General features: G+C 41.4%; 1 protein-coding gene across 4 annotated transcripts in view; it reads left to right on the top strand.

Annotated features, from left to right (window-relative positions):
* The window catches only part of LOC144770838 (uncharacterized), a 161610-nt gene extending 157474 nt beyond the window's left edge, over nt 1-4136 (top strand). For all 4 annotated transcript variants that reach the window (XM_078655618.1, XM_078655619.1, XM_078655621.1 and 1 more), the window contains exon 9: nt 2874-4136. In XM_078655618.1, the coding sequence (XP_078511744.1) occupies nt 2874-3868 (995 nt within the window). In that variant the 3' untranslated portion in view covers nt 3869-4136. The remainder of the gene's footprint in view (nt 1-2873) is intronic.
* Nucleotides 4137-14071: the final 9935 nt, after the last annotated feature.

The following is a 14071-nucleotide window of genomic DNA, read 5'->3' as shown; positions in this document are numbered from 1 at the left end:
CCAAATTTTAAAGAATCAGAATTTACATTTTAATGAGAGGGCTAGAGCGTTCCTAAATTCTATTTAGGCCACTCATAGTCCATACTGTATTCTGTTTGATGCACTTGTACTGCTCCCACGAATGAATTTGAGGGTATTAACTTAATTTTTTGTGTCTAATTTCACAATACTTCACATTTACAGAACATTTTCCATTTTAAATGTTGCTTTTTCATTACATTCACTTAATTCACTTAATTGATCTGTTAATATTTTTTCATTTTCTAAGCTGTCGCAACCCTTGAGTACATTTTGCGGACCCCCAAAGGTCCCAGGACCATAGGTTAAGAACCATTGAGTTACAGGATACAAGTTCACTTACGGTCAAGCTGTGATGAAACCCCGGGAACGTCCTTGGGATCTGAACGCTCCTGGCTTTACCTGCAAGGTGGATTGCAAACGCTGGACAAGAACAAACCACTAACCAGTAGTAAAATACAAGCAAAGAGGCCATTGGGTGATGGGAAATTCGAGAACCTGAATAGAGGACAAAATAACAGAGGTGTAGAAGGGCAATGAACGAATAAACTAGAGTGAGTAGCAGAAGCCAGAACTTAAATCAACATTGCCAGGCATCCTGGTCAAAGCTTCCAGTATCTTTCTGCTACTATTGGCAATTAGAATATTGGAACGTTGGAAGCTCCATTGAAAACAATGGATTAGCTTGGAGCTTATAATGTTTGGTATAAGCCCGAAGCTCCAACATTCCAATGCTTCTTTCTGGCTGTGAACAAAGGCCTCAGGGAGACTGAGGGGATTGCAATCCCCTCGCGCTCCCTGAAGCCTTTGTTTAATTTGTTAGGACATTCTGCCCTCCAGTAGCAGAATGTTCTAATACCCTTATAGCCCTTCGTAGCAGGGCTATACCGGCTATTAAAGTCCTGTTCCCTTGTTAAAGTCCCTCGCCTTCGGCTCGGGCCTTTAACACGGGAGCGGGCCTTTAATAGCCGGTATAGCCTGCTACGGCGGACTAAAAGGCTATAGTGTGACCCAGAACTATTGTGTGACCTAAGCTTCTTAAAGGGCCAAATGACCTCGTAGCACTACCACTTGCTGTAATGCACCATGGGCTTGTTCTCCAATTCCACCAATCCCTGGGTTCCAGTCTCCATCTCACAGTTCTCACTGAATTGTGTGTTGGTACACATCTCTTTTTGTTCTGAGCCAAGTTTCTACTTTACTGATTCTCAGGTGTGTGTGTGTGTGTGTGGTGTTACACTGCTTTTCTAACTTGCTGATACCTAACAACTACTCTCTGCAAACTTCCACTTTAAAGGAAGAGGGGCAGTGCTCAATTTGTAAAACAATAAGTGCCAGGGCCCTTGTCAGCAGGGTACTACAGCTTTACCCATTGCCCCTGCCAGTGCTGCAACGACGGTACCACCACTGCTTCTAACCATCACACTCCTACAAGTGTGACAATTCAGACTTCTCCAGGCCCCAAATCTAAAAGTAAAACAACTGTTGTGCTCATCACTGAATCAGAAAAACAGCACCACCATGTGGCAGGCAGCCATAAGTGCCAGTGTTGATTAAGTGCCGGTTCTGAGCACTGGAAACCACAGGCACAAATTAAGCACTGAAGACTGGTACTGCTCTTTAGTCTATACATATTTTGTGATCTGCCTCAACACCTGCTGCAAACTGTAAATGTTACTTATCTGTAACACTTGGTCTGCTGTTTGTATTAGATTTACATGTTCCCTCTCCACCTCCCTGTGCACAGAAAAATAATTTCTTTCATGAATGATTCATTGATGCATAGTGTGCATACACAGGCTCTCGCCCGAAGCAGGAGAGGAGAAATTCATATAGCCTAATGTTGCATCTAGATTTAGATTAAAACTTCTTCTTACCTTACCAATAATAGTGGCAGTTGTCATGCAAAATAGTTCATCTTTCTACCTATCTCTCCTACACAATTTTATTTGATCAGCCTTGAGTCATACTGTGTTCCCAACACAACAAATTTGGAGGAGTTGTCTACAATTAGGCAAACCATAAAGCCATCGATTAGACAGCATGTGCTAATGAGATTAGACCAACATGATAGTTTTGGCAAAAGAACTGTTGCTGAGCATTTGTGACAACATGCAAAACTCTCACAATAAGTACCCATGTTGGGCGTACACCTGCAGACTTTGTTCAGTCCTCACAAAGAGGACCATTGGGCACCAAGCTCTGGCTTTCAAACACTGAAACAAATAATGCACATGTGAATTAATTTGGTTCAGGTAAACCCTCACTGACTCGTTCTCTACACTGGTTTCTCAGACATGTTATGGAGAGACAGAGTAGGTTTTACGAAACACAATAATAAATAAATAGGAGCAATGCTATGGAATACTAAGTGAGTGAAATACTTAGTAAGTAGGTTTAATATTGAGAGTACAAAAGACATACTGTAGCCTAATGACATCAAACAGACCAATAGTTCTATCCAGTACCAAATAAGTTAAGAGGGAACCAAATTTTCCGAACCACTTCCACCTACCTTAATGCTGGTCGGTCAAGAGAGTTGGGAGTTGGTTCAATAAGATGAGAAAGGCGGAGAGGCAAGCTTGGGTAACGGGTGAGATTCTGAATATTGCTGGCAACCAATTTATATGGTTCCCTTTGTAATGAGGATTTCGCATTTCAGACACCAGAGGAAAAGTTGACCATGCCACATTCTGATTCATGAGAGTCCCTATTGGGCATGCAGCATAGGCCTACATTGTGTGTAAGGCATGGAACAACACAAATCAAACTACACATGCAGGTCAAAAGTAATGTTTGTGGGTGGTCTTTTCGTTGTAGAAAGATTTTAATGTAACTATTTTTTCCTCCAACAGTTGGTTCAAGCATGGACAGAGAAAGGAACAATGAATTTTCAGTCGCATGTACAGAGAAAAACATCTCTCCTTGCACTGCAACATCAGAAAATGGAAAAGCGAATATTAACAGAAGCTGTGAAAAGAGGACGGACTCCCAGCGACATCAATGGTCCAAAAATAATCAGGAAAGGGGAAAAGAGGAATATGATATATATGAAAGTGATGTCAGAAATGTATCACGTTCAATTTTTCATCAGGAAAGACAAAATGTAAGACAATTAAATGTCCCAATTGATTGCGGAAATTCTTTAGTCAAGACCCAGCTTATCAAAAGCCCATCAGAAAAACAACTTAATTGGAGACCTCCTACCTTTACTGAATGTGGAAAAAGTTTCTGCGAGAATATCGGTTTTATCAAGCACCAAATAACACAGGCAGGGGAGCGATCGTATCAGTGTTTGGAATGTGACAAAAGCTTTAGTCAGAAGGTTAATCTAATTCGGCACCAGAGAACCCATACAGGTGAAAGGCCTTACCACTGCACTGAATGTGAGAAAAGCTTCAGCCACAAACACCATCTAAAAGGCCACCAGAGAACACATACGGGGGAGCGACCGTATCAGTGTGCTAAATGTGGGAAAAGTTTCAGCTGGAAAGAAAGTCTGAGTCGGCACCAGAGAACACATAGTGGAGAGAAGCCGTATCGATGTACTGAATGTGTGCAAAGCTTTAGCCTTAAGGAAGGTCTTATTAGGCACCAGAGAACACATAGTGGAGAGAGGCCATATCGATGTACTGAATGTGTGCAAAGCTTTAGCCTTAAGGAAAGTCTCATTAGGCACCAGAGAACACACATGAGAGAGATTTTTAATGGTGCAATGGTTGAAGCCAGACAAGATGTTCCACAATCTAGGACATACTTGAGAAACTCCAAAGAACTGGAGCACGGCAGGTGGACAGCTGAAGGTGAAAGGAAGCTCTCTTCTGCTACTAATTTCAAAGTGCTCTGTTAGCCCAACATGGAAAACACCTGAACTAGAGTGGCTTCTTCACTTGTGCTGGGACGTAAACATTCAGAGAGACACTAACTTTGAAGGAGTCAAACACAACTTAAGCACAGGCTTTTAAGCACACCGAAGCACATCTACAGACAAAATATAAGCAAATGCTTGACTTGTGAAAAAAGAGACCACCCCCTCTTTTGGTTTCCAAACTCAGACAAGCCTTCCACTGGATGGAATGTGTGGCTAAAATTACTTTAATAAAAGCACTTGTATCTCCTCTTTAGCTTCATAACGTCCATTGCAGCTTCCTTTCCCAGTTTTCATTTTCACCATGTATTAGTATTTGTCAATCTGGGGCTCCTGAAATGCTCATGGTTTACATGCCTTGAATGCAAAACAAAATGCAAATACAAAGGGAGCAGAATTCAAGTGGAGTTCAATGTGTTATTTTCTCAACATGGGACTAGAGAGCAGAATTAAAGTTAAAGGACCAGTAAGATGAGTTTGATTAAAGCTGGGTAGACATATACAGAGGGGCTGAGCTTGCACGAGGGAAGTACAACGCTTTTCTTTTGCTGGCAACATTTTGCAAGTTCCTGAGTTCCCAATTTTCATTTTAAACAAACTTTGTAAAGTGTTTCGGTTTTCCTTCGCCATCCTAACGTTTTATTTCTCTGTGCCTACCATCTTTGTAAGTTAATTTTTTTAGGGTAATTGGAACAAGGCAAAATCAACACTGTCTGCTATGTGTGTCATAATTTGATTCTGAAAAATAATACACAGAGGAAAAGAATGCTGTCTGTTTTCTGGAAAATACTTCTTCTAAAGACCAATTTTAAAAGGGGTAAAAAAAAGGATACAAAGAAGCATATTGAGAGGCAACAAAGCAATTATTTTTCAAATGCTTAGACACATAAACGGTAAGAGTGTCCTTCAATGATGTGGGAAAATGGTCTCTTTAATAAATCCTCGAGATATTCTTGATGCAAGATGATCAAACACAACAGCCGCAGTACTGTCAACGAGTTTCGCCCGAACGGGGCTTCCTCAGGGCATAGAAATGAGTCAACCAGTGTTGTGGTGATCTCTGATATATCTGGTCACTGTTGTATGGACTTTAAGTAAAAGATATTCCCTCCGTTCCAATTAATTATTCTCCCGGTTGATATCTAATAGAAATGTGGTGCACGCTTCGCACAGAACGGTTCATAGTGGACGAGTTGCTTCTTTTCGAATTGGGCTGTCGGCAGGTCGAGAGACTCGGCTTCTTATGGGGGCCAGAAAAGAAGCAACTCGTCCACTGTGAACCGTTCCGTGCGAAGCGTACACCACATTCCTATTGGATATCAACCAGGAAAATACTTAATTGGAACAGAGGGAATATCTTTTACTTAAAATCCATACAACAGTGACCAGATATATCAGAGATCACCACAACACTGGTTGACTCATTTCTATGCCCTAAGGAAGCCCCATTCGGGCGAAATGCGTTGGCTGTACTGCGGCTGTTGTGTTTGATCATCTTGCATCAAGAATGTCTCAAGGATTTATTAAAGAGACTATTTTCCCACATCATTGAAGGACACTCTTACCGTTTATGTGTCTAAGCATTTGAAAAATAATTGCTTTGTTGCCTCTCTATGTGCTTGTTTGTGTACTAAATGTTTATGGTCTTGTGGCAGTGGACCAAAGAGGTGGGCAACTGTAATTGAGTGATTAATTAGGATATTGTGTATAGCAAGGTGGTGCAACTTTTTCTTTCCCTTACTGCCAATTCGTTTGATCCTGAAAAAAAGGATATATGCAAAACAAATTGTCTGAATAGGCTCTATTTCAACACAGTTGTACAGTCACTATTTTAGCATGTATGTACAAAGTGAAAAATTTCTCATAAATTTCACGCACACCAACCTACAGGGCCATATCTATACATCTCTCTAGGTTAGTGTAACAATGCTTCCAACACAGAAAATAGGTTGGTAATCTTTAATGTAGCGTGAGAATAACAAAACCTCCAGCTGCTTCACCAACTCCAGTTTCTTCTCTGCTCCACTTCAAAGATCAACATTCTATACCACCTAGCAACACTTAACATTCCATTATGAATGAATCCCCACATATCTCCCCCCTTACATAGAACAATAATGAAAGTGAAAACAAAATAGTTTCCTAAGTTGAATGCAAAAAACATATTAACACATTAATAATTCAAGGAACTTAGTAGTTAGACATATTTCTACAACTCTTTGAATGCAAGAAACGCATTAACACATTAATATTTTAAGGAGCGTGGCACTTGGACACATCTCCACAACTCCAAGCAGATCCATCAGTTAGGATAAGGATATTCTTCTTCACAGTTTTTACTTGTACAGGTTTAGTAAATTTGCTTTCCCCTTGGTAACAATTCCTCCTCTTCTCACTACAACCCAATCCCCTGCTTCTATATCCGAATCCTTAACACCTTTCCTTAAATTGTAGTGACTCATGGCCACTTTTTGTTGTCTTTTAACATCATCCTCTACTGTAGCACGATCCACCCACACACATTCTCTGTTTTTCAACCATCCTGGAACCTCTTTCATACCCGGTTCACGACCTTTAAGAGAAACGAAAGGAGAAACTCCAGTTATCGAATGTGGTGTGACTCTATAACACCACACCAACTTTTTAAGTTCCTCAGAGCAATCCATCTGCTAACGAAAGTTGAATGTTGTCCATCAATAGACGGTTGATCCTCTCAACCAAACCGTTTGCCTGAGGCCTGAACAAAGCAACCCTCTCATTGGCAATTCCCATTTTGCATAGTAAAAGTAAAGTAAAAGTAAAGTCCACATTTGTAAAGCGCACAATCACCCGTAAGGGTCTCTAGGCGCTGGGGGCCGTCGGGAAGATTAAGCGAGCTATTGCCCAGAGTCACATGGTGCTGGGCTAACCTGCCGCCGGAGCCGGGGATCGAATTCTCTATTTCTTCTGGAAACCAACTGAACTCCACTATCTGACACTTTGGAATCCCTTCATTCAAGAATAACCTCTCCATGAAGCCAATCACTTTCTCTGTCTCAATACAATCAGTAGACTCTACAACAAACCACTGGGAGTGATAAACCATAAGAACCATCAAAAACTTACTCCGAGATCCCAATTTATTTATGGGACCTAGAAAATCAATAGCTAACTTTTCCCACGGCCGTTTGGGAAATTCTGTACAGGCAAGGGGAGGTTGCCTCACAACTTTCGTCTTGTCACTCGGAGCGCATGCATAACATTCCCTGACCAATTCTTCTATATCATTGTCCATTCCTGGCCACCAAAATGACTGCCTAACACGCCTCTTGGTCATATTCCTCCAAAGATGCCCTTCATGTGCTATATTCCTAATTTTACACCTCAATTTAGTCGGTGGTACCAGCTTGTTCCTCCTTCACAATTTTCCCTCATTTACACTTCATTCATCTTCAACGTGATAAAAGCTCCTAAAACTAGCATCGTCACAAATTTCTTTAGTCCATCCTTCCGATACACAACTCATGACCTTCAGCATCAAAGCATCATCTAACATGCCATTGTCCTATTCTTCTAGATCAAATGCTTGTTCCTCATTGCATCTGATCACATCTACCACTTCCTCCAAATCTTCCTTAGTGGCATCCACTGACATTCCAGACAGATAATCTGCTACCACATGTTTAAAACCCTTCATATACTCCATTTGAAAATTGTACTTGAGCACAGATAGTATCCACCTAGAACTCCTGGGAGTAACATTGCCTTCCAATCCTCTTCCTCCTTTAAATAAGTGTACCAAAGGCTTGTGATTGATGCATACCTTAAAAGGTAACCCCCAAACAAAGTATTGAAAATGTTTAATACCCCAACAACACTCCAGAGTCTCTCTCTCAATCGTAGAATATGAAACCTCTGCTCCCTGTAGCCTCCTAGAACCAAAACCAATAATCCTTTCCGCCCCATCATGGATTTGAGATAGGACAGCTTCAATCCCCACTGCACTAGCATCAGTGGTGATATAGGTTTTTCCCTTGACATCAAAATGTCCAAGAGTAGGTGCGTGTAAACGTTTTTTACAGACATGAATGCATTCTCACAAATTTTATTCCATTCAAAAGCAACTCCATTTTTCATCAACAATCTCAAAGGTTCTACTATTTCTGAAAAACCTTTTATGAATATAGAACAGTATTCAGCTAGACCAAGAAAGGATTTCAATTGTTCTTTGTTAAGGGGGGTTGGTGCATCGTTAATAGCTGCAGTGATACTCTTCTTTGGCTTTATTCCTGGCCCTGATATTAAATGTCCTAAATAGGTCACACTATCTCTCTTCAATTGGAATTTTTCTTTATAGTCAATCCATTTTTTTCCATTCATTTTAAAACTTCGGTTAAAACTACATCATGATGATCACTGTCCTTTCCAATAATTAACACATCATCTTGAAAACATAAGACGTTATTCATATCACCAAAAATGTGTTGCATAACTTTTTGGAACACCGCTGAGGCAGACGCCAAACCAAACTGCATTCTTAGGTAGCGATATGCTCCCAGGGGGGTTACAAAAGAAATGAGATGCCTTGATTCTTTATCCAGATCAATTTGATACGCTGCAGACATATCTATGACACTGAAAATTGCTCCCTCACCCATACCTGTTAACATTTCAGAAATATTCGGTAGTGGTTGTCTGTCAACCCAAATATTTCTGTTAAGGTCACGCAGATCAACACGTAAACAAATCTTGTTTCCACCATCCTTGGGCGCGACAACAATGGGTGCGAACCATTCAGAGGCCTCAATAGGTTCAATAATGTTTAGTTTCAACAGTTTGTTGAGTTCTTCTTGAAGGGGACCTCTCATTAGATAAGGCACATTCCTTACCTTATGAACCACTTTTACTTCATTTTTCTTTAAAATAATTTCATGAGAAAAGTTTACCAACTTTCCCAACTTGTCAGAGAAAACATTGGGAAACTTCTACATAATATTAGCTTCATAATTGTATACGTTAAGCACAGGTAAGGATTTTACAGGTTCAAGTGCATTAGGATTAAGCATAATCCCTAAATCTTTTTGATGCTGCCAGCCTAATAAATTAGAACCTTGCTTCGTAAGATATACTTGTCCATACACCTTCCTACTTGAAAAACGTATAATCATCCCAGAATGTCAATGGTCTTACCACCGTAACCAACCGCTCTAATGTCAGGTATGTCCCAAGAATCTACATTACCTTCACTTCCCCATACAATTAACATTTTGACTTCTTTACCATCAAAATCTATGACTGAATGCGGCTTTTCGAGTTTGTCAGAGCTTACAGTAGCTATATCAATTTTACAGACAGATTCTGAGCTCTCATTTTCTTGAATTTGTATCCCTTCTACACAACATGAGTTCTTGAATATTTTCACGTGTCATCAATTTCATGAACATATTGTGTTTTTGCATTGCAAGCCTTGGCAATGTGTCCCCTTTCTCCACAAGCTCTACAAATCGCATTCCTAGCCATACATTTGGTACTAGAAGCGATATGACCAGGAGATCCGCATCTATAGCACTTGAAAACACGTGAATTAGATTGCGGAAATATGTTATTGGATGCAGTGTGGGAAATGTTGGAAGGTTTACTAAAGGACTTGGGTTGAAACGTCCCACCCTTTTTTACTACTTTTGTTTCATCAACACATGCATGGATCTGTGACCCCTTTGAATTCAGATCCCTAGATTCAGAATCCTTCAATGGTATATTTTTAGAAACTATAGAATTGGTACACTGATCCATCTCTTTAATCCACAAGTCAGAATTCTCTAAACGTTTTGGTATCTGAATAGCTTCTTCTAAAGTGGAGTCTTTAATAAGCAATTTTTCTCGTACTCTTTTGTTGTTAGTACACCTAACAATCTGGTCACGTATGAGTGAATCTCCTAACCTTTCAAACTGGCAAGTCAAAGATAAACCCCTCAATGCAGCTACATAAGACGCAATATCTTCATCTATCTTTTGCACACAACACAAAAACGTATGCCTTTCCAAAACTAATAATTTTGGCAACAAACCTTTTCTGTAACATTTGCATACTCATTTCGTAGACATTAGTTGGCTCCCCACTACCCATTCCTAAAGATATTTCAGGTAAGTTCTCATACAATCGATGTCCCTCAGCACCTTGATGATGAAGTAAAATTGTTTATTTATGAATGGGTCCATACTTATCAGCACCTGTAGTTAAAATATAAGTTAAAAATATATTTTGCCATTCTTTCCAGGGTATGGCTGGTTCACCTGGAATTGGGAGAAAAGAAGGAGGAGCTGCTATTACCTGATCAGCCATTAGAATAGGTTGAAGAAAACAAATACCAAAAATTAGTTTAACAACCCTGAAAAGGAATAATGTTAATAAAATAATTAACATAAAAAATTACTGTCAGTAAAGAATTATTGAAGCTTCTCAAACAAATACCGCTGTTTGAATATTAATTGCAGAATAAAGTTGTTTAAATTCACGGGCAGTCGAAAATTCCTTAAAGACAAGCTTCATTCCGATGTTTTTAATGAAAATTGAAGCGGTCCATATGATTCTCGAAAGTCTCTCGATGCCGATGTGTATTTCAACAAAAGAATCGTTATTTAGAAGAGTTCCTTTGATATCGCCGTACATTCACCAATAGAAATGCTTGTGTGCTAAAAGTTGTTAATTTCAGCCAATGAAAATGGCGGCTGGACGTAGGTCACGTTTTTAACCTTACGTCCGTTGCGTAATTGTTTCTACCGGCGATTGGAGTTGTGAACTTTCGCGCTCCAACCTTAAGTGTGGTATATTCGCGGTTCTGCTTCGCGTCTGGTATTCTAGCAGCGCACGAAGAAATTCAGAAAATGCATGCTCTCGTGAAGTTCCAGGTTGTTATCGGCAGTTACAGAAAACGCAGTGCAACGGTAATACCAGCAATCCCAAAAGATGTCTAATATAGTGCATTCGCAGATAGCTATTTCTAGACAGACAGTCCGAACAAAACAAAACTCGTTGCAATTATCCTTCTCACAGCGTGTAAAGATTATGTACAAAGCTTTCCTCAACAGTGCGTTTCAGTGAATGAAGACGTTTTGTCACTACTGTCTTTATAGCATACTTTATACACGTCATTTTCCTTTCAACAGATTCATTTCCACAGGGTACAAAAAGAATTAAATATTCTTCAAACCCCGGGATCAGCGAATAGCTACCATAGTTGCTATCCCCAAGGTGGGGAAACCTAAAGAGTCATGTGCCTCATACAGGACAATATCACTGCTCAATGTAGAACCAAAACTCCTGGCCAAGGTCCTGGCCAACAGGATCAAACCTGTCCTCCATACCCTAGTACACCCGGACCAATCAGGCTTTATGCCTCACCGTAATACGGCACTGAACCTAAGACATCTCCATGGAGTGCTGGGATGCTGCCACGGTTACGGATGGATGCAGTGGTGGTGTCCTTAGACGCAGCGATGGCTTTCGACACACTAGAATGGTCGTACATAATGGCAGCACTTCGAAAGTTGGGGTTCAGCCCTAACTTTGTTAGTTGGGTGAAACTCCTATACAGGTCGTTGTCAACAATAAACTTTCAGAGGCCTTCCCATTGGAGAGGGGAACGAGGCTCTCGAACCACTGGCAGCGTGGGATCGGCAGACCCCCTCTCTGCAGGGGATACGGTGGACTGACGGTTTGGAGGACAGAATTACGCTATATGCGGATGACCTCCTTCTGTACCTTACGGCGCAGCACAAGTCCTTAAAGGCAGCACTAGATATCTTTCGGAGTTTTGGAGAACACTCCGGATACAGTATTAACTGGGGTAAATCTCTCATTTATGTCCTGCAGGGATGACCCCCACCCCCACACACACCGGCTTATTGCCCGATCTAAGTAGTCAGCGACGGCTTTACATATCTAGGTATTTATATATCTCTAAAGACCGTGCCGCAAGATACGAGCGGAACGTCTTGCCACCCCTACAGCGGCTCCAGAGAGATGCCGCCGTCTGGAAAAACCTCCCATTATTGCTGCTTGGCCGAGCTGCCCTATTTAAAATGATGGCGTTGCCACGATTCCTATATGCCCTCCAAAATCACCCGAACCTAGTCCCGCAAAAGTATTTCGCCGCTATTGAGGCAACCCAAAGGGACCTTCTCTGGATTGGTACGCCTCGTACCTCTCTCCAGAGCTCATGCTGGGCTGGTTTGATGGGGGAATCGCACTCCCAGGTATCAGGAAATATTACTGGGCGCGCCGGCGCATCTGTCGGCCATTAATCAGGGTACATACTGTGCAGGGAATGAACCAGGGTACGAGATTGACAAATGGCTTCTTCCAGGAGGAAACTTTGAAGCAGCTCTCTATTCCAGACCGGGAAGGTACCGACTAACAGGGTCAACCAAACACTCTGTCCAGTTGTGGCATATAGTCCTTAAGAAACCGGGGTGGGCTGGCAGGCTTACCCAGGCAACTCAATTGTGGGCTTCAGAGAAGCTAGGCATTCTTAGCCACACAAAAGGATTCAGAAACTGGGATCTCATAGGCATTTCCCGTATCAAGGACTTATGGGGCCCAGAGGGAGTACTCACATTTGATACCCTCCAGCACACATATGATCTAGCCCGGAAGGAACACTTCCGTTACATGCAGGTTCGACATGCACTACAGGCCAATGTTCCTCCTGGGACGCAACTCCCGGAGTCCTCGCCCCCTAGAGGATAGATTACTGGATGGCCACCTTCCAGAGAAGGCAATATCACTCGCATACAAAAAACTCATTAATCATACCCCAGATCCATTACTAGCTATTACAGCGAAGTGGGAGGCATACGGACTTGAGATTGACGATGAAGAATGGCGCGAGGCGCAAGCGTCCCCCAAGGAAATAACAATATCAGCTAAATTTGGTTTGATTCAGCTGAAGATCCTGCACAGAGTATACATTTCCGGTACCAGGCTAGTCTTGATGGGTCGCAGCGACGAAGGACTCTGTCGTAGACGGTGTGGGAACCTTTCTGCACATATAGTGGGAATGCCGGGAGGTACATGCCTATTGGACACCGGTACTTACATTTATGAGAGATGTGTGGGGGGGGGGGTGGAATTGCGACCTGAGGCGAAGAGGTGCCTCCTTAATATATGGGAACCCACAGACCTCCCAGCGTAAGGCAAGCTATGGGCCACACTGGGCCTGGCGATATCAAAGAGAAACATCGCAAGGAGGTGGGGGCTGCCACACCACCAACACTTGGCGCTTGGCAGAAAGACATGGACTGGAGCATGGTTCAGGAAAAAACGGTGTATATGGCTAGGGGGTGCCCGAGGAAGTGGGTAGCTGTGTGGTCTAAATGGAATGAATTTAGGAGAAACATATGTGAGCCTCCCACGATTAGGACTGTTGGCGAGCTAGTTAATGGATGATTATGGTAATGTAAGAAATGGATTTAGACTTCTGATAGATATTGAATCGCAAGACTTTAATTCATGTGTATTCCTAAATATGTATAACTTAAAATGCTGATCTGCCATGTATGTGACCGCTTTCTGTGTAGTTTTCCATTTGAAAATAAAAAAAAGATTTAAAAAAAATATATATATATATTCTTCAAAGCTCATAAAACTCCTTCATCCCACGCATATTGTGACAGTTATCAATATTGTACATAAAAGGAGTTGAAGTTAAATTTATTTTCTTATAGTAGTGATATTGGTAGAATAAAACATTCAATAGATGCATGGTACATACCAGCAGTAAGGCATTTTGTAATCATAGAATCCTTGAAATCTTGAATGTATACCAAATCCAGGTATCATCCAGTGGTGGAGGTTCTGGATTTCTGTCCCCTGCACAGATAGTCCTCGTCGCCAATGTAAAGATGCTTCCAACACAGAAAATAGGTTGGTAATCTTTAATGTAGCATGAGAATAACAAAACCTCCAGCTGCTTCACCAACTCCAGTTTCTTCACTGCTCCACTTCAAAGATCAACATTCTATACCACCTAGCAATACTCAACATTCCATTATGAATGAATCCCCACAGTTAGCTCATTCTAGGATAGCATTTTAAATTCATCTAGAATCTTAGTGCAAATACCTCCTTCTCAGCATGTTATGTTAAAGCTCATATAGAATACTGGTGGGGTGCAAAGGCTGCAGCTGTATTAACTATACCGCGTG

Source organism: Lissotriton helveticus, chromosome 7 (genome assembly GCF_964261635.1).
Source record: "Lissotriton helveticus chromosome 7, aLisHel1.1, whole genome shotgun sequence".
NCBI classification, from domain to species: Eukaryota; Metazoa; Chordata; class Amphibia; order Caudata; family Salamandridae; genus Lissotriton; species Lissotriton helveticus.
The sequence above is the reverse complement of the archived record's forward strand: the minus strand, read 5'-3'. Positions and strand labels throughout refer to the sequence as shown.